The following is a 21,622-nucleotide window of genomic DNA, read 5'->3' as shown; positions in this document are numbered from 1 at the left end:
GACAGGCTCTACCAGATGGGATGATCGATAACCTACGGAATCTACAAGTTTGTTTAACTAGCGTGAGTCTGTATGGCTACTCTCTCTCTCGTAAAACTCACCTGCCAATCACACTGCTGCAAGCAAGCGGCACGCAAGTAGCGCAGGCAGCACAGCCAATCCAATTCCCAAGTTTAAACAACTAGATTATCCAGATATCCCCCCCAAAAACCATGCTATTATTCGAATAGTGAAATTATTTCAAATGCCCATCCCTAAAATGAGATATTGAAAGCAGGTGCTTCTACACAGGTGTGGTTCCTGAGTTAATTAAGCAATTAACATCCCATCATGCTTAGAGTCATGTATAAAAATGCTGGGCAGGCCATTATTTTGGCCAATATTTTGGCTACCATGGCTATGCCCCCATAGGATGACAATGCCCCCATCCACAGGGCACGAGTGGTCACTGAATGGTTTGATGAGCATGAAAACGATGTAAGCCATATGCCATGGCCGTCTCAGTCACCAGATCTCAACCCAATTGAACACTTGTGGGAGATTCTGGAGCGGTGCCTGAGACAGCGTTTTCCAACACCATCAACAAAACAACAAATGTTGGAATTTCTCATGGAAGAATGGTGTCGCATCCCTCCAATAGAGTTCCAGACACTTGTAGAATCTATGCCAAGGTGCATTGAAGCTGTTCTGGCTCGTGGTGGCCCAACACCCTATTAAGACACTTTATGTTGGTGTTTCCTTTATTTTGGCAGGATGGAGGACAGAGCAAAACATTCTGCTTTAGAAGAGTTTCTCCCAAAATAAACAACAAAAACAGAGCAAATATCTCAAGAGGGAGAGAGGTTTCACAGTTTTTCAGAAATTATACAGTGGTTTAGTAGTCTCATGGGAGTAAACTTGACTCATACAAAAGAAACCTGACTGTCAACATTTCAAATCTCACGTCTCCCAGATGGAAATGGTCTCCACTGCATTTGCAGCCAAAATAGGGTTATTATTAAGTCTAACATCTCCTACAGAGATTCAACTTCAAAACTACCAGTAATGTTTTGATCTGTCCTCCATACCTGCTCTCCCCCTCAGTCACACTCATTCAGTGGTTGGTTGGTGTGCTTGATTACCACAGGGTGGGTGGTGTGTGTAAGCCCTCAGTATGTCATCAGTTTAACTGTCTGTCCCCATACACACATAGAGAGCTGGGGGGAGGGTGGGGAGGGGGTCCTGATGGTGTCCATGTTTAGTTATCCTCTCTGGGTTATTCCTCTGTCCAAGGACCCTTCATCCCTTCTTCATCACCCCATTCTTCCTTCCTCTTCCTCTCATCCTCTTCTTCTCCATTTCTGTCCTTCACCACAGCTGCCGGCCCGTATAGGTCGGGGGTGCGGAGGGGACCTGTGAAAGGGGGAGAGAGAGAGAAAGAGAGAGAGATGGGACGTCAGTTTGGTAATATACACATACACACACACACACACCACACGTTCCTGATAAGAGGTTGCATTTTGAATATGTGGCCTGTATCACATCTTCTAAACCCTCCTCTTTCCTCTTTTATCTTCCTCCTCTCTCCCCTTTTTTCTCTTCATTCAGTCTCAGCAGCTAGTCCTCTTTAATGCAGGAGAGACCATCAGAACTCCCCCTCCTTTCCTTTCCCTACTCCCTACTAAAGCACATTAATACCACTCTGATGTAGGTGGCAGGTCTAAGAGCAGAATACTGGGAGTGAGACCATTTGGTTCACAGGAAAACGTTCCCAGAGCTTTAACTGGGCGGTGGCTCAGTGTTTTCTGGCTGTTTTCTGGTTTCAGATTCTGCCTCTAATGTGGGTGGCAGGTGTCAGAGCAGAGACTGGGAGGGAGCCATTTCAAAACGTTCCCAGAGCGTAAGCTGAACATTGGCTCAACGTTTTTCTGGACGCGTGGCTCCAGATTCTACCAGGTCGGCAGGGTTTATTTATAGCGAGGTGATTGGAGGGTAGTATCGTGCGCCAGGGAGCTCACCCATCCATCCTGGGGCTATAGAGGGCCTGACTGGGCCGGGGACACAGCTGCATCACTCACACTGAAGAGATGGCTCTAGTCTGCAGCCCAGTGAACCCACTCCCTCCCTCTCACACACACACACACACACACACACACACACACAAACACACACACACACACATGCATGCATGCATGCAAGGTGTGTATATGTGTTGTGTATATGTGGCTTCATACCTAATATGTGTGGCTTTCTTGCGCAGAATAATAATCAGAGTTTGTATACCTGTGAATGGTAGTGTGTGACAGGTGTGTATCTGTGTGTAAACTTGTGTGTGTGTGCTCACTGCCCAAGTGAGTGAGTGTATGTTTCTATATACACTACCAGTCAAAAGTTTGGACACACCTACTCATTCAAGGGTTTTTCTTAATTTTTACTATTTTTTACATTGTAGAATAATAGTGAAGACATCAAAACTATGAAATAACATATATGGAATCATGTAGTAACCAAAAAAGTGTTAAACAAATCCAAATATATTTCATATTTGAGATTCTAGCCACCCTTTGCCTTGAAGACAGCTTTGCACACTCTTGGCATTCTCTCAACCAGCTTCATGAGGTAGTCACCTGGAATGCATTTCAATTAACAGGTGTGCCTTCTTAAAAGTTAATTTGTGGAATTTCTTTCCTTCTTAATGCGTTTGAGCCAATCAGTTGTGTTCTGACAAGGTTGGGGGGGTATACAGAAGATAGCCGTATTTGGTAAAAGACCAAGTCCATATTATGGCAAGAACAGCTCAAATAAGCAAAGAGAAACAACAGTCCATCATTACTTTAAGACATGAAGGTCAGTCAATACGGAAAATGTCAAGAACTTTGAAAGTTTCTTCAAGTGCAGTTGCAAAAACCATCAAGCCCTATGATGAAACTGGCTCTCATGAGGACCGCCACAGGAATGGAAGACCCAGAGATACCTCTGCTGCAGAGGATAAGTTCATTAAAGTTACCAGCCTCAGAAATTGCAGCCCAAATAAATGCTTCACAGAGTTCAAGTAACAGACACATCTCAATATCAATTGTTCAGAGGGGAAATGAGTAGGTGTGTCCAAACTTTTGACTGGTACTGTATGTGTAAGTGTCTACACTGCTTTCTTGCTCAGGATCATAATGCAAGTTTTAATAGAGTTTGTGAAGCGTGGTCGGATGTGTAAACGTACAATATGAGAACTCACCGCTCCCCCATTCAGGATCATGGTCATCTCAGTGGGCTGGTACACGTTGCTGCGGAAGGGGGCACTGGGTCTGGGCGCTGTGTTACCATTATGATTACCTCCACTCCTCAGACCTGGCACAGCAGAGAAACAACGTTATGCTCTTCTTTTGTCTCAGAAACACACACACTGCAAACACACTCATTCATGCATCCTACTTTAAGATAGACACAGGAACAGATGCCCAATCTGTACTTTTAACACATGCTGTACAGGCACTGCTTGTACCACAACAAGAACCACTGCTCTTATATAGTTATTTTTAGCCCAGTATGGTAATATCACTGAGTCACAATGTTCTACATCCAACCCCATACACAGAAACATGCATGTAAAACCTCAGTTGTGCTGTACTGAGCTGGTAAGCATACATTTTAATGCATATTTGAAAGTTAAAGTCTCTTGTTACCTGCAGTGTTTTCGTCAAAGCCGTAGCCCTGGTTCTCCGCATACTGCCTGTGTGAGAGGGGGATTTCCTCATCGAAGCTGGTCTCCCTCATGCGGGACGGGGCCTGAGACGTGTCAAAATAGTCGGGGGCGGTGGGTTGCGGCGGGGGGCGTAGACAGGAGTGTGCCTCGGGCACAGCGTGGAACAGGAGGAGGAGCCAACCCTGAGCCACCAGCGCTATCGCCAACGCTGGCTCGTCCCAGTCCGGGGACCGCCCCAGCCAGGCGTTACCATAGAGATAGAAGCCCACCCAGGCAACCCAGAGGAGGAGGGACAACAAACAGGCGGCGAGCAGCCAGATCGCGTTACAGCGCCACTGCCGGGTCTTCCCACAGAGAGCGAAGGAGGCCGCCCCCAGCGCGGCTAGCAGTAGTGCAAGCACATAGCTACAGGCTAAGGAGAAGTCCAGAGGCAGGTACTGGCAGGCCGCTCTGCCCTCCCTGAGCACCGTGAGCAGGAGCCACTCAGCGGCGATGATCCCCTGGACTGCGCTCAGCCCCAGGGCCAAGCCGGTCAGAGCGCAGCCCCCCGGGCTCCGGCGCTCGCGGCCCAGCCTCCGGAGCCGCACACCCTGCACCAGCAGGCAGGAGAAGCACAGGGCGAAGAGCAAGCCCCAGAGGGCGCGGCGCAGGAGACACAGCTGCTCATCACGCTCGATGAGGTAGGCGAAACTGAGGCCGAACAGGCCCAGGATGCCCAGGAGCAGGAGGAGAATGGGTCCCACGCCGCTGCGCTTCTCCGCCTCGCTCACGTGGTGTAGTCGGCAGAGGAGGATCAGGCCCAGTAAAATGGCCGCCAGGGCACCACCGGCCGCTGCAGATTCAACCGCCACGCCCCAAACAGAGTCCAAGTCGCAGAGGAGGGTGTAGGGGCGCACCAGGCCCCAGCCACACCCCCGGGGCACTGCCGACGAGTCCTCATCAGGGTCCTGGGAGGAACCACGCTGGACCACGGAGAGGAGGAGGAGGAGGACAGGGAAGAACGCCATCTCTGAGAGGAGGAGAGAGGAACAAAATGTGCAAAGTGAAACAAAATGTCAGTGTTGCGCTGTGACAAGCAAATCGTCTACTGTAAATCTGGCTGCATTTTTTTATGAACCACAAGTGATCACTGTGTGAGTGACAGTGTATGTACATGGAAGAGCTATCCAATGGCACGCACGCACCCACACCCACACTTCTTGTATCCGCAACAACAGGAGCACAACAGGAGCACAGTGACACTCTCCTGTAAATGGTCAGAGGTCAACACACAGCTAAGAGGCTCCATACCAACATCACACGCTGATAGCTTCAACATACATATGTTTACACTGACTACACCAATGCATGCATGCACACACACCCACACAAATGCATCTAGTCACACACAAAATTATGAGCATCAACTAGATACTTCCAGAACAAGAGCATTCAAGGAAACAGACCATTCACATGGCTTTACCTTGAAGCTGAGAGTCGGAGGTTGGAAATGTACTTGTTTTGAAACAAGAACATAGAGTTACCGGTAGTCTTTATTACATCATTATCCACAGACAGAGTCATATTCAGAGAAAACACTGCTCACTGTCTGAGCGGACACGGGAAGGGATGTAGGATCATATCAGTGGAGGCTGGTGGGAGGAGCTATAGGAGGACGGGCTCATTGTAATGGCTGGAATGGAATATATGGAACGGAGTCAAACATGTCGTTTCCATATGTTTGATGTGTTTGACACCATTCCATTGATTCCATTCCAGCCATTACAATGAGCCCATCCTCCAATAGCTCCTCCCACCAGCCTCAACAGGATCATATATAAAACAGGAATAGAAAAAAAGGGATCCTCCTGTACAGACAGAGGAGCTGACAACATCATGTTGTTTAGGTAAGACACAGACAAGGCATATTGCATCGGTAAAACAAATGCACACACACACACTTTTAAAGTGAAGATCTTCAGAAAGCATTGACAGCCAGAGTAGTGCTACTGAGGAAATCAATATCGCCTCACAGTGACTGTCTGTTTCTCCATCACATTAACTCCCTATCCTATCCTATCCTATCCTATCCTATCTTATCCTATCCTAACAAAACAAACACACACACACTCCATTTCTGTTAGTAACATTCTGTCCATTCTTCACAAGGCGATCCCTAATGAGTCTCTAAAGAGACAACGAACACAATGTAGGATCAGTATCTAAGGCTGTATCTAAACTCACAAACACACACATAGACATCCACACTGACACACCAACCTTTTTTAAACCAGCCTAGTAACAGTCAACAACAACTGTCCGGTCCCTTCCCAACACAACACGTCACACACTGACCTTTCAGACATACTTTCCTATCCGTCTCATAGAGTCAATTGCACTGCATTCATTTTAAACCATCACCACGCGTCACACTAATATACGGAACCACACAAATACTACACAGACCGTACACAACCCTTTGACCCTGTTCACACTATCATGCCCACCCAAACCAAACTGTGCTGGCTGACATATTTTCTTTGCACATTATCCTTTTCAGCACGGTTCCAGCAACTACAGAATGTTGGATGTGCAAGCAACCCAGCTCAGTAAAGTTTGGTTTGGCTCCGTAATAGGAAAAGCCCTTTGGTTAGCCTTAATTAGGTCTGGCTCGTGGAAATAAACTGGGGGTCGCTGACAGTGGTGGGAGTTCCAAAAGAGAAAAAGATTCAACACAATTTTAGATTCACGAATGTTGGCATTAAACCCCTCTATCAGAGTGTTGGTTCGCTCCGAGGCATCTTAGACTAATTCAGATTACAGACAGCTTTATGAGTGTGTCGAGGATATCTGGTGCAGCAAGGCTTCCAGCCACCGTCTTTATAAGCATGGCTATGCTATATCTGCTTCTAGGTGCCATAAATAGACTGTAACATAATATTTACATCAGTGGTGGTCGGTGCCGTTTAAGATTAGGGAGGACCATTTTTTTCTTTTAATGAGCATGGCCTTATTTCTATTACAGCAAATTGGATGACTTTCATTCATATTCCATTCACCCAGCTCAATGTAACATCGACAGGTTTAGGCTACTAGCCTACATAATACTCAAATGTTCCCTATACCCATCATGAGGTTGCTACAACCTAGCCTACGAATGAAAGTTTATAATGTAGGTGCACAGGTCGATAGACAAATTGGAGTAATCAAGGTGACAGACAGTGACACATTCAATACCGCCTTGCACACTCTTGCCTGCATCTAGCTGATCTAGGGCGTAATCATTAGTCCAAACAGTTGCAAACAAGAGTTTCTATTGGACAAATTCAGGTAGGTTTATCCCCGTTTCGTTCCGTTTGTTTCCGTTTAAGAAACGTTTTTCAACAGAATCGGCTGAATGAATACACCCCTGATTATCCGCACACACAGTTTACTTTCATAGCAGCCACATACAAACAGCATCATCACTTGCTTGTTGTATAATTCCTTCTCGCATCAACGCGCTCTCGTCCTCTCACCTTTTTCCTTCGCTTGTGGACTTCAGTGCACAACATATCAGCTGTCTGTGACCAGGCAAAAAAATATTTCCAAGCCAAACCTTTATACCGTAACCGCTCCACACAGCCTACATCGTGTCAATGTCACCATATTAGCTAACGTTGTAGTCAACATAGCTACTAGAACTAACATGTTAGTAAACCCGTTACAATCACGCAGTGTACAGCAAGCAATTTAGCAGTTACACCCGCGGGCCCCGGTGGCAATAAATTAATACAACCAAAAGCTTACCTTGACTTGGAAGAGTTCCTGTGTTGGATAGCCTTAGCCAGCTAGCTAACATAAATAGCATTCCTCTCTATTTGAGCCCGGTGTTTGAGTAGGCTAAATTAGCTAGCTGCATTAGCTAGCTAAGTAAGTGAAAGTTAAAAAAAATACAAAATATAGCTATGTCTCTCTCTGCTGCTTTTCCTTAATTTTTGAATTCATTAATTTGTTCAAAACTGTTAAACTATTGTCTTTCTCTCTATTTGAGTCAACTACTCACCACATTTAATGCACTGCAGTGCTAGCTAGCTGTAGCTTGTGCTTTGTGCTAGATGTACTTGTACTTGTGCTTTTGTGCTTTCAGTACTAGATGCATTCTCTGTTCCTTTGATTGCATAACCCAGCTGCACTTCAGCTTCAGCTCACAGAGGGATGGCCTGACATTCTCCTGTAGAATTCTCTGATACAGAGCAGAATTCATGGTTCCTTTTATTAAGGCAAGTCGTCCAGGTCCTGAGGCAGCAAAGCATCCCCAAACCATCACACTACCACCACCATACTTGACCGTTGGTATAAGGTTCTTACTGTGGAATACAGTGTTTGGTTTTCGCAAGGCATAATGGGACCCATGTCGTCCAAAATGTTATACTTTTGACTCATCTGTCCATAGAACATTTTTCCAAGAGACTTGATGATCATCCAGGTGAGTGAACTTTTTGGATGAGATGGATCCCAAAATAATGGAAACACTTGCGTAAATGAGGGATACAAAGTGTGTTGAAAGCAGATGCTTCCACACAGGTGTGGTTCCTGAGTTAATTAAGCAATTAACATCCCATCATGCTTAGGGTCATGTTTTAAAAAATGTTGGGCAGGCCATTATTTTGGCTACCATGGCTATGCCTCCATAGGATGACAATGCCCCCATCCACAGGGCACGAGTGGTCACTGAATGATTTGATGAACACTAAATGGGAGATTCTGGAGCGGCGCCTGACAGCATTTTCCACCACAATCAACAAAACACCAAATGATGGAATTTCTCATGGAAGAATGGTGTTGCATCCCTCCAATAGAGTTCCAGACACTTGTAGAATCTATGCCAAGGTGCATTGAAGCTGTTCTGGCTTGTGGTGGCCCAATGCCTTATTAAGACACTTTATGTTGGTGTTTCCTTTATTTTGGAATTACCTGTAGGTAGAAATTGTTCCTAACCACCCATTCAGGGTCAATGTCTTATCGTCCATCAATTGGTTAAGGTTAGGAGTGGGGACTGGGGATACTTCTACCTTGAGCCCTCTCTTGCAGGCAGGCACGTTTCAAACCAAGGTCGAGTGTGTGTGAGGGACAGGAGGCGTGCTTGAGGTAAATCCTGGGATTAAGGCCCACAGGGGTCACTGGGGTCAGGGATAAAAGTTGTCGCTTAACCACAGATCTAGGATCAGATTACCTAACCTCCAATCCTGACCTTAACCATTAGGGAGGTGAGGAATAGCTAGATCAGTGGGCATCTGGCCTGTAGCCCAGAGTGTTTGGGCAACAACAGCCCATATGGTTGCCATATTGTAGGCCTAGTAGGTAGTTCTCCAGTTCACACATTTAGGTTCCCAGAAGATTCAGGGAACATTGTTTTTAGGCTGTGGGAACATTCTATGTTAGCTGGGCTAGTGTCCCAAGAGGCATTCCAATCACAAATGTTGGTTCTCAGAACATTCTGTGGGGGGGAAATGTTGGTTGTGGGAACATTCTGTGTTAGCTGGGTGAATGTCTCAAGAGGGTTCACAGTCATTATTTAAGCAATGCCATTTTTGATTATTTTTTTTAACAGGGCTTGTTTACGACTTTGGTGCATTGTGATTTGCCAAGTATGCCAAGGGCTCAGAGAGTACATGTGAAAGTGTGTGTGTGTGTTCTCATTTGTTTAATAGCTACATAAAGTTACCCTCAGGTAATTAAACAACCCTGAATCCCTTCCTAAGCCCCAATAATAACTCAAACTCATCCTCCTCATCTCGCTCTCGTCCTTCTCTTTCCTCCATAAACTTAAGTCTCTCTCTTTTCCCCCTCACCTTCTGCTGTAGCAGCAAACAGCCGCTGGTTACCACTGGGTTACATTAACATCAATCAGCGCTTCCACAAGGATGAGTAAACTAAGCATGGCGTTAGCTCTATTCACATGCACGACCACAGACACACACTCACACATGCAGGCAAACACACACACACACACCCCTAAACACGGTGCTAGCTCTATTCATACACACGCACACACACCACCGGCGCACACACGCACACACACACGGACGTAAGGACACACACACAGCTCTGGGTGCTGTGTTCACTCCTCAGTCCTCACACCATGTTTTGTTCTGGCAGAGCCCCTGATAACCATGGTTACGCCCCATCTCTGAAAAGACAGGAGCGAGAGAGGGAGGGAGGGAGCGAGGACAGGACAGAGGGGGTTCACTCATCCCCACACAACCATACAGACTACTGTTTCCTCTCTCTCTCTCTGGCTCTGCTTTGTGACAGGGAATGGAAACCACATTGCGTAGCTGCAGTGTACAGTGCAGACTCAGAACATAGAGTAAGAAACAGGTAGTGAAGCTGAGTTCCAACACACATCCAGTACTGGAGAGATATCAAGAGTGCTACATCACCATGCTCACTCCAGTTATCCATCCATTCATTCATTCATTCATCCATCCATTCATTAATTCATCCATCCATCCATTCATTCATTCATTCATCCATCCATTCATTCATTCATTGATCCGCTCAACTATCCACCTATACAATCAGTCCATCAGTCCCTCTCTCTCTCAGTCCCTCACTCACCTACACACTCAGTCCCTCTCTTCTCCGTTCACTCACTCACTTACTCACTCACTCATTCATTCACTCACTCACTCACTCACTCACTCACTCACTCACTCACTCACTCACTCACTCACTCAATCTAGCACAGATGGCTTCCACTCTGTGTAGAGGGACTGTCTGACAGGCTGGAGATGGTACACAGAGTACTGACAGAGACAAACACACTCTCTCTCTCTCTCTCTCTCTCTCTCTCTCTCTCTCTCTCTCTCTCTCTCTCTCTCTCTCTCTCTCTCCCTCTCTTTCTCTCTCTCTCTCTCTCTCTCTCTCTCTCTCTCTCTCTCTCTCTCTCTCTCTCTCTCTCTCTCTCATATATATGAGTCATGTGAAGTACAGCCCCCCAGCCTTCCTTCCTCTATAGCAGTCTTTTCACCCCCCCTCTCTATATCCGTCTATTTCCATCTCTCTGCCCCCTCTCTATATCCGTCTATTTCCCTCTCTCTGCCCCCTCTCTATATCCGTCTATTTCCCTCTCTGTCCCCTCTCTATATCCGTCTATTTCCCTCTCTCTGCCCCCTCTCTATATCCGTCTATTTCCCTCTCTCTACCCCCTCTCTATATCCGTCTATTTCCCTCTCTCTGCCCCCTCTCTATATCTGTCTATTTCCCTCTCTCTGCCCCCTCTCTATATCCGTCTATTTCCCTCTCTCTGCCCCCCTTTATATCTGTCTATTTCCCTCTCTCTGCCCCTCTCTATATCCGTCTATTTCCCTCTCTCTGCCCCCTCTCTATGTCTGTCTATTTCCCTCTCTCTGCCCCCTCTCTATATCCGTCTATTTCCCTCTCTCTGCCCCCTCTCTATGTCCGTCTATTTCCCTCTCTCTACCCCCTCTCTATATCCGTCTATTTCCCTCTCTCTACCCCCTCTCTATATCCGTCTATTTCCATCTCTCTGCCCCCTCTCTATATCCGTCTATTTCCATCTCTCTGCCCCCTCTCTATATCCGTCTATTTCCCTCTCTGCCCCCTCTCTATATCCGTCTATTTCCCTCTCTCTGCCCCCTCTCTATATCCGTCTATTTCCCTCTCTGCCCCCTCTCTATATCCGTCTATTTCCCTCTCTCTGCCCCCTCTCTATATCTGTCTATTTCCATCTCTCTGCCCCCTCTCTATATCCGTCTATTTCCCTCTCTGCCCCCTCTCTATATCCGTCTATTTCCCTCTCTCTACCCCCTCTCTATATCCGTCTATTTCCCTCTCTCTGTCCCCTCTCTATATCCGTCTATTTCCCTCTCTCTACCCCCTCTCTATATCCGTCTATTTCCCTCTCTCTACCCCCTCTCTATATCCGTCTATTTCCCTCTCTCTGTCCCCTCTCTATATCCGTCTATTTCCCTCTCTCTACCCCCTCTCTATATCCGTCTATTTCCCTCTCTCTACCCCCTCTCTATATCCGTCTATTTCCATCTCTCTGCCCCCTCTCTATATCCGTCTATTTCCCTCTCTGCCCCCTCTCTATATCCGTCTATTTCCCTCTCTCTACCCCCTCTCTATATCCGTCTATTTCCCTCTCTCTGTCCCCTCTCTATATCCGTCTATTTCCCTCTCTCTACCCCCTCTCTATATCCGTCTATTTCCCTCTCTCTACCCCCTCTCTATATCCATCTATTTCCCTCTCTCTGCCCCCTCTCTATGTCCGTCTATTTTTCTCTCTCTGTCTTTCACTCCCTTTGCCCCCTCCCATGTCTCTCTACCATTTATCTTCCTCTCTGTCTCTCTCTTCCTCTCCAATGTTTCTCTTCCTCCCTGCCTCTCTCTCTCTGTAGCCATTTCTGTCCTCCCCTCAGTTTAAATCTTCTATTCATGTTGAATCTGCTCCCCCTCCCCTGCTGTAAAGAGAGCAGCAGTCTCATCTCTCTGCCACATTTGAAGATGGGATGAGAACCATGTGCCTTACCCCCTCCCTGGCACTCTCTCTCTCTTCCTCCCTCTCAACACCCAATCACACTGTACTGAAAATCCCCTTCCTTACCCTACATCCCTCTCTTTCTTTCTTTACTCACTCGCTACCTCCCTCTTCCCTTCCTCAGCTCTCTCCCTCCCTGTCTCCCTCTTTCACCCAACACCCGATCATATGGTACAGCAAAACCCCTGCCTTACGCCACATCTCTCTCTACCTTCCTCCCTCTCCCCTTCTCTGCTCTCCTTCTCTCACCCAACAACACCCAATCACATGGTACAGCAAAATCCTTTCCTTACCCTACATCGCTCTCCCTCTCTCCCTCACTCCCTCTTTCCTTTCCCCTCTTATGGTCTCCCTGCGCTCTCTACCTCCTTCTCTCCCCCTCTCTCTCTCTCTCTCTTTCTCTCTCTCTCACCATCTCCACTCGCTCTGTTTGATTTTCTTCTACCCCTCTATATATCCCTCTCTCTTATGTAATGGGGAAGGAAGGATCCAGAATCCAGCTATTGCCAGTTCTGCTGCCTGCCTGCACTGCCTGCCTGCTTGCCTGCACTGTCTGCCTGCTTAGGCATCCTGATCCTCCTCACAGTTACAGACAGGGAGGCAAGAGCTGCAGCTGAAGGCTCTATGGTACACAGTGTTGTTATGTGTGAATAACAAAGACTACTGTTCCCACAATGCATCTCATTCTCTTTACCTCTGCACACTGAATATTTATTACCCTAAATGTTTAGTGTGTGTATGTAAAGATAAGTGTGTGTCGATGTATAATGCACAGTCTCAAAACACATACACACTTAGGCTGTGTTTAGACAGCCCAATTTGGATATTTTTTTCCCCACTAATTGGTCTTTTGACCAATCACATCAACTCTTTTTCAGAGCTGATCTGATTGGTCATCTCTGAAAAAAACTAGGCTGCCTGTATAAACGCAGCCTTACTATCTTCCTCCCCAATAGCTCTCACTGCACTCTGGTATATGACTTCAAATCAGTGTTACAAAATACTACACTACAATTAATACCAACACATTGCAACTGCATTTATAAGCACTACACATAATGCAATTGCTCATGGCTACAACCATCTTCAGTACCTCAAGTCAAAGACTGAAACCTACAGAGCCATCCTCTACAATTATCATCCTCTACAATTACCCTAGACAGTGCACTACCAGATGCTGTGTAATTACCATAACCATAATTGGGTAGATGATTACATTTTCTGACTAGGATCTCTCTCAACTCACTCTCCTCTCCTTAGTCTTTTAGCAATTGTGTCATTCATTTGATATGGATAGTGATGATAAATAATTGATTTTGTGTGTGTGTTTATGGAGGTGGGGTGGGGGGGGGGGGGGGGGGGGGGGGTGCATGCGTTTAGATGTGTGTATGTGTGTGTATGTGTGTGTTTCTAAAAACCTGTGTCCTGACCTTAGCCCGTGCAGAGCTCCAGATATGGAGATAGACAGATGTTGTTGGGGTCAGCAGGTCACTTCCAGGAGATGGACCAAAGCTTGCCTCACATCTGCCTGTTCTGTTCTGGTCCATGCCACATTAGTCATTGTGTCGTAAGGTAGCCGTAATAATTAATTACTAATTAGCCTTCCTGAAGTACTGTCTCCCCCGACCAATGCTGTAATGTTGTCTCCAACTATAGCAACTTTATGGGTTAATTGTCCCCCACAATGAAATCGGGGAGGTGAATGTGGATCTCCCTCCGTCCGTTCGTTCACACATTAGTCACACGCGATATCTCAGACAGCACTGGCCCGATTTTTACGAAGCTTGGGTGAATGATGCGTCTTGCCATAGAGATCCAGCATTTACTAAATTACACTGATTGTCCCAAGGCAGGAGCTATAGTAATTAACTGAAATGAATTGGCCCAAGGGGAGGGACGCGGCCACATTTGTGGGGGACGACATGTTTACATAAATTGATTCATTCATTCAATATTTTTGAGGATCAGCAGCAGTACTGTAATGAAGGTGCTTCATTAGGAACAAGATACTGTTGTTAGCATTGCATCGACCACGGAAGTTGGTAACTAATCGCCATATTGGATGACACTTAGAAATACTTGTTTTCTACGATTCTCTTAATGCATTTAGAGGCATTGGACTGGTGCAAGCATGGCTGGATGAAGTTTCAACAATATTCCTTGACCTCTCTATTTCTTTTAAATCCATGAGGGGGTTTACGAGTGTACACTTTTGGAAATGTGAAAGAATCTGAAGGGTATAGAATTACAACGCAGCCAGAGCCCAAGGGCAAATTAAGTGGTCAGAGGAGAGATGGAGAGGTCAGGGAAGGATGGGGGCCATGGGGGGCTTTCATCTGTCTTCAGAAGAGATGCTAGACTGGCAGGTTGCCAGGGCTCCATACTAGCTCTTTTTGAAGACCTGTTTTCTAGACTGGCTGGTTGGCAGGCTCCATACTAGCTCTTTTTAAAGACCTGTTTTCTCTCCTTTCCTCCATCTCACAATAACACCATGTTCCTTCACTGACGTCATCGGTCTTCCACAGCTGTGAGTGTCAGATAAATGGAGGGAGTGACAGAAAATGAGAGAGACTGAGGAAGAGAGAGGAGACAGAGGGAATAGAGAGAGTGAGAGAGCAGTGAAAGAGAAAGAGGGGGTTGTGGCAATGAGAGAGAGAAAGAACGAGAGAGAGATGGAGATAAATAAATAAAGAGTATGCCAGAGAGACAGAGAGAGATTGAATGGAGTGATTGAAGAGAGAATGTCCCCCCCTGAGGTCTGGTGTGTAAGTGCAACCAGCCTGCCAGACAGACAGAAGGGCATCCATCCAGCCAGCCAGCTAGACTGACTGGCAACACAGACAGGCTGATAATCAGACAGACTGATGATCAGACAGCCAGACAGATGATCAGACAGACAAACATATAGATGATAAGACAGACAGACAGACAGACAGACAGACAGACAGACAGACAGACAGACAGATGAACAGACAGACAGACGATCAGACAGACGATCAGACAGATAGCCAGACAGACAGGGACAGTTATGTTCCTCCCTCCATGGTCCCCAGACCTCTCCAGGCATCCCAAGCCCAGATAATTAGGCCTCATTAACATGTGACTGGGTCTCACAGTGTGACCATATGCTAATTGACTTCGCAATTAAGTCCGATTTTTTTATTTCCACACCCCCCTTCTTCTACCATCCTCCCATCCCAGAGATTAAGAGATGAGGGGGTAAGGAATGGTCCCCTCCTCCCCCCAAAGAAACAGAAAATAGGACATGGTTGTATTCATTTGGGCACAATGTAGCTAGCGAAATGTTTTGCAACAAAAAATGAGCGTTTCTTATTGGACCAGTTCAGGTATTCTCACACTGTTTCAGTCCGTTTGGTGCTTAATGAACATGACCCATGTCATTCAGGCTGTGTGTCTCACGTGTGCCAGTTCAGTCTGATTATATCAACACAGACCATCTGTTATAGATGATAGGATCACTAATACTGGATCAGAATGAATGGGAGATGATCACAAAGAGAGTCAGAGAGCATGTAAGGATTACATGATAATGATCAGAGAGAGAGAGTCAGAGAGCATGTCTGGGTTACTTGATAATGATCAGAGAGAGAGAGTCAGAGAGCATGTATGGGTTACATGATAATGGTCAAAGAGAGAGAGTCAGAGAGCATGTCTGGGTTACATGATAATGGTCAGAGCGAGAGAGTCAGAGAGCATGTCTGGGTTACATGATAATGATCAGAGAGAGAGAGTCAGAGAACATGTCTGGGTTACATGATAATGGTCAGAGAGAGAGTCAGAGAACATATCTGGGTTACATGATAATGATCAGAAGAAGGATTAGTAAGGTGGGTTGTGCTGGTGAGTGGAATGGAGAGAAGATGAGAGGAGAGGAACAGAGGAGAGCAGGATGTGTGGAGGAAGCTGTAGCGTGGAAGGGATTGTTGTGTGATCGTTCTGTGATGAGTCAAGCTGTTGCCTCTGAGCACAGACACACGCGCACGCAAGAGGAAGCTCAGGCATTGATGAAGATATGACATGCTCACACGTTCTCTCTCTTACTCTTTCTCTTTCACACACACGCACACACAGCTGTACCAGATATACACATGGTTGGCAGAAAGCATGCATGCACGAACACACACAACCACACGCACAGCTAGAAAAGGTACCTATAGTTGAGAGAGAGGAAGGCCAGAGGGGAAAACATCAGGCGTTAGAGGTCTGAATGATGAATAACTCACTCTGTGTGACACCAAAGACAGGACCTCTGAATAATATTGCATGTTTGTATGTAGTCTACTTCTCATTTGCAGTTCATGTTCAGCATACACTCTTAGAAAAAAGGGTTCCAAAAGGGTTCTTTAGTTGTCCCCATAGAATAACCCTTTTTGGTTCCAGGTAGAACTATTTTGGGTTCCATGTAGAACCCTCTCTGGAAAGAGTTTAACATGGAACCCAAAAGGGTTCTACCTGGAATCATTATTGGGGTCTGCCGAAGAATAGTTCTACCTGGAACCAAAAAGGGTTATTCTATGGGGACAACTAAAAAAACCTTTCTAGATAGCACCTTTTTTCTAAGAGTGTAATTACCCCTTGTAGGAAAAACAAAGTAGGTATTTTGAATAGAATTTAAACCATCCCTGATCCAATTAATGTTAATTTATGTTTTTGCGCGATATTGCAAATTCCTGTATCGCAAGAATCTAGTTTTTTACTGTTTGTAATTTTTCTGAGCGTTTATGTCCGCTTGTTCACATGTTGTCTTTTTGGTCTCGTCTCCTTCTGTTCTTTAGCTGTGACTGTGCACCTTCCCATTTGCACACACACCAAGCTCCTCCCCCACACACCAAGCCCCTCCCCCACACAACAAGCCCCTCCCCCACACACCGAGCCCCTCCCCCTGCCACTCACAACTACAAAGATGAGCGATCACTTCTTCCTCTTTGACAAGCGGTTTCAACTCACTATTTGCATTTCAGGTTTGGTCCAACAAAATCGGTCATATGGACACCGAAAGACATTGAGACATTATTTTACTGGAATGGAGGAGAAGTTAACCTTTCTAACGATACCCTTTTTATGTCTCAACTCCTAAAATTGCGTGCAGAGCAGACACTACCAAAACAGGAGTATCAATTTTAAGTTACATTTTAAAGTTTAGTTTAATTTATTTGCAACAAAGAAAACAAGTGATAAACAACAATACAGATTTAAAAAACAATTTTTTTGGGTATTATATTTATTAATGATATTATGAATAGAAATGGAGGAGTTATGTCACATATGCAGCTATCAAAAATATATGGGAATGTCTGCTCAATCCAAACTTACAACCAACTGATTGCAGCATTACCACAAAAATGGAGAAGGCAAGTGGAAAAGGGAGAAGGTAGGGAACTTGTTTACCTGCCATATATTAAAGATACAAATTGGCTGAACGAAATTGGCATAAATAGAAAATATACCAGTTTCATTTGAGGACAAAAATGTTGGCAGCTGCACCATACAGGTTGCAAAATAAATGGGAAGAGATTTTCGATGTACCGATTCCATGGCACATGGTGTATGAACTGGTACAAAAAATAACACTTGATTCAACACTTCGAGTTTTTCAAATGTAAATGATTATACAAAATTCTTGCCACCAAAAGAATGCTATATAAATTTATATGGGGCATACAACAATCTCAGCTCTGTAGATTTTGCTGTGAAGAGACAGAATCACTAGATCATTTATTCTGGTTTTGCCCCTATGTAGCTTGTTTCTGGTCACAGGTTCAGGAATGGTTACAAAATCACAACATTCACTTAAAATTAACCTTACAGCAGTGTTGGGCGATTTGGAAAGCCATAGTCAGTCAATAAATAATATAATAATACTCGTAGGAAAGGTTTTCATCTTTAGCTAACAATCTGTGGATACTATACGATTAGAAAGGTTCAAAATGTATGTAAAACATCACAGCACAATTGAAAAATATATGGCACATGGAAACCAAACGAGGGTGGTCTATGGTGATAGGTGGGATGGGCTGAGAGGGGTAGGATTAAAGAGTTTATGTTTGGTAATGTATTATTGTTATGTGACTGCTTTATGTAAAAGTACCATGTATGTAAAATGTGTATGCAAAATGTATATGTAAAAATGTATATGTAGCTGAAAAGCTGTACAAAAACAAAGATATTTGTCCTCCGAAGAGGGATGGGTTAATAAAAAATACCACAAAAAATGAAAAAATAAATAATTACGACTAAAAAATGAAAAAAATGAAAACAAGTGATAAATAACAATACAGATAAATTAAATAATTATAATAAATTACGGTGTGCAGGTGTGGTTGGAAGCCCAGGGGCTTATATGAAAACCACACCAGAAAAAAACAATACATAAGTATAAAAAATAAAAAAGGTTTGTTAAAACAGATAACAAAACCTACTAATATATAATGCAATGAACATTGATTCTGGAAAAGTAATGGTCAGTTTGTAACGCGCGGTACCACATACCACTAGCAGCATTTTAGCCAAAGACTGTTATACTAGCTGTCTAGTCTGTGTTTTATAAACGTGCAATAAGCATCAAACACAATTATATAAGGAATTGGCAACTTGTTCTCATTCTGAGAAATAAGGTAGGCCACTTGATTTCAATATCTGAACAAAGTGGACAGGCTAACATGCTGTTCAAACAGTTGGAGACGGACAGAAGGGTGTGTTCATAACAATTAAACTGTTCTACCTTGTTAGCTAGCAAATAGATCCAAGTTGGCTAAACTTGAAATATAAATATTAGCTGGTTACTCACTAGCACGTGGGCTTGTGCTTGAGAGATTGTTTATGAGTCCTGTGTTCATTTTCTATAATGCCTGCTACAAGAAGTTAGTCATTATTAGTGAATGTGCATTATGCATGGTTCTGGTTGAATTTGTAACAAAAGGGGCACTTTCATAGACAGACTTCAAAGTTAAATCAGTGATTATTGCAAAAAAGCAGGTTAAACTATTTTTTATTAAATCATTATATTATTAGTGGGTCTTATGGTTGTGGAAGGCTTATATTTAGCCTAGGTATAATTTCACAAGCCCTGAATTCATTAGATTATTGCTGACTGTTTGAAATGCACTGTGTTTGACCTTTAATTGTACAACAAAGCTTATTTATAGATTATTTTTTTTAAATACACAACAATGTTCAAGCAAGGAAGGGCATGTCCTGTACATGTATGTAGGAAAAATTCCTATCCCATGTTCCAGAGCATAGTTACATTGTTTCAGTTGTTATGACCTAGTAATAAGTGCATAATTGATGTATGAACGTTCAGCAATGGTCACTTACCCAGTATAGGAGATCCGTAGCCCTGGTTAGGTCAGTGTGCTGGCTAGAGGCCAAAAATATCCTGGTCCTAAGTGTTGCTGGCCTTGCCTTTAACTCTTTCACTAACCAAGTCTCTGCTTTAGGTAGATACCTATTTAGAGAATGTTATTTTTACAGGCTGAGTCCCCCCCCCCTAAACAATACTGACCACATGGGAGGGTCCGCAGGGGTTTCCAGAAATGATTGTTTGTGGAGGGACCCGGGCCCACCCATTGTTAGGTGGGCGGGGGTGATCTCAAATCCTAAATAAAGAATATAATCTCACCTTGAATGTTTCCAAATAGATAGAGAGGGGAGGGTGTTTGAGGATGAGAGAACATCAGTGTTTACCCTAAGATTTTTTTCAGCAGCTGAGGTTTCTCAGATGATCTGATGTTGTAACTCTGGTGCGGGGGGTTTTCAGTGGCGGCAACGATTTAGCAGCGTATAGGGGAAACACTGAACATCGATGGATATGATTGGAAATGTGCGTTTACATGAAATCCCAAAATGATGTCAACCACCATGAAGACCATGATGCTCATATTATGCACTGTGAGCTATGACATCAATGGCAGAGCATAGCAGAGGCATTATTCATGCACAATGACTGGGTTGACATATGATTCTGATGTAAACAGTATTGATGTTTACCCTCACTCAAGCTTAGATGTTGTTCTTGTTGTTATACTTGGTCAAGTGGCAGGTGGTCCTTTTCATCAATGACCCTTGAGGTCAAGGCCAGGCACCAAGGCCCAGCGGCAGCGCCTTAGCATCCCATTGGTTCCTGCATGAAAAGCAGGGTGAAGGACACTGTCTACCGGTGTACAGCTAGCTACCATTTTCGCCCCCGCCCCTTCTTCTTTGGGGTTTATTGGCGGTTGGCATCCAACATTATTGTGCATTACTGTCACCTACTGTACTGGAGTGCCCCCGCCTGTCCTAGCTTAAAAATTGACCATTAGAAGTATAATGAGGGGTTCCTGCAGATGCAAGAATTCCCACATGCCCCGAATTTCGGCCCGCAATTGCACTCTAATCAATGACAGAGCCTTCCCAACAACGTGGCCTTTCCTCTCCAACGACAAATACCAGACCCCCGGGCAACCTTACATATTAAAACCACGCATCTGGTGCAGCCGCATCACCACCACTCACACAAGACTGTCAAGGGGGCAACTTCCACCCCTGTGAATGACAAACCCTAAAATAGCCCGTGTCCAGTTTAACCACCGTCACGGCACTAGGTGATTAATTAGAAGCATCAATAGTGTCGTGCTAAAATGACCAATTGGCCATTGACAATGATTATATCACGTTCACAGAAAACCATGCATGTATACCAATCGAATCTCTCTCGAATCACTCCCCTCCCTCTCTCGTTTATATCGATCGATACTCGAGGGGAAATCGAGGGAACGTACCTTGAGCGACGTAAACAAATCCGATGGAAACGATTGCAGAATGCACGTGTCACGTGTATAGCGGGGATGTATTGGAAAAAGTCACATTTTAGGATTGAAGCCCTCCTGCTGGGTTTGCGTTTACACTCTCCATCCACATTCCCACGGCTGCGGATCAGCTCTGCGCCCCCGACCGAATTATTCAACCCTCTCCTGGGTTAGGAACCAGACAGAGAACACCCTGTATTCAACCGTACTTGTTGTCTTCTGGTAACGGTCCCGATTTGACACGCCAGTGGGGAGACGCACTCGGGATGGCAGAATTGGGTTACAGTTGTCGTTTCTCCTAAATCCTTTGTTCAACGGTGCGTTTCTTCAACGAACCCCCTTTTGTGATGAATAAATGAGGAATCATCTAAATAAATAAAAGACATGAAAGCAACGTCAATATCCCCGCTGTTCACAAAATACGTGCGTTAAATCCAGACGGATTCCCTGTCACTGCTGCGCACCTTTACGCTGTTCACTGCCCGGGTCGAGGCTCAGCTCCCCCTGTTGCACATCTCCCGACTGACTGCATCAACCGCGTATACAGTTTGGCGCGCTGCATAACATGCGTAATTTTAATCCCTCTTTGCACTGCCAGCGAACATGACA

The 21,622-nt window shown here is 44.9% G+C and overlaps 1 protein-coding gene across 3 annotated transcripts; it reads right to left on the bottom strand.

Moving 5' to 3' along the window:
• Positions 1 to 630: 630 nt before the first annotated feature.
• Positions 631 to 21,460, bottom strand: gprc5ba (G protein-coupled receptor, class C, group 5, member Ba). 3 transcript variants are annotated; one of them, XM_084178788.1, is made up of 4 exons: positions 20,987 to 21,460; positions 3,660 to 4,688; positions 3,197 to 3,324; positions 631 to 1,392 (listed from the first exon to the last, which is right to left on the bottom strand). In XM_084178788.1, exons 2-4 carry the CDS (start codon positions 4,684 to 4,686, stop codon positions 1,348 to 1,350), a joined length of 1,200 nt encoding a protein of 399 aa, XP_084034914.1. In that variant the 5' UTR covers positions 4,687 to 4,688; positions 20,987 to 21,460; the 3' UTR covers positions 631 to 1,347. The 3 variants fall into 3 exon arrangements, with proteins under 3 accessions (XP_084034914.1, XP_084034916.1, XP_084034915.1); XM_084178790.1 differs by having other exon boundaries at positions 3,212 to 3,324; XM_084178789.1 differs by lacking the exon at positions 20,987 to 21,460 and adding an exon at positions 19,545 to 19,603.
• Between the last annotated feature and the right edge of the window lie 162 nt (positions 21,461 to 21,622).

Source organism: Coregonus lavaretus, assembly GCF_964263955.1.
Source record: "Coregonus lavaretus genome assembly, chromosome: 2".
In the NCBI taxonomy this organism is placed as follows: Eukaryota; Metazoa; Chordata; class Actinopteri; order Salmoniformes; family Salmonidae; genus Coregonus; species Coregonus lavaretus.
The sequence above is the reverse complement of the archived record's forward strand: the minus strand, read 5'-3'. Positions and strand labels throughout refer to the sequence as shown.

Coding starts and splice junctions, on each gene's coding strand:
- gprc5ba (XM_084178788.1), bottom strand. CDS start 4,686: ATGGCGTTCTTCCCTGTCCTCCTCCTCCTCCTCTCCGTGGTCCAGCGT. Junction 3,325..3,659: donor CTTTGACGAAAACACTGCAG/GTAACAAGAGAC, acceptor CTGCTGTGCCAG/GTCTGAGGAGTGGAGGTAAT. Junction 1,393..3,196: donor GAGCGGTGAGTTCTCATATT/GTACGTTTACAC, acceptor CCCCTTTCACAG/GTCCCCTCCGCACCCCCGAC.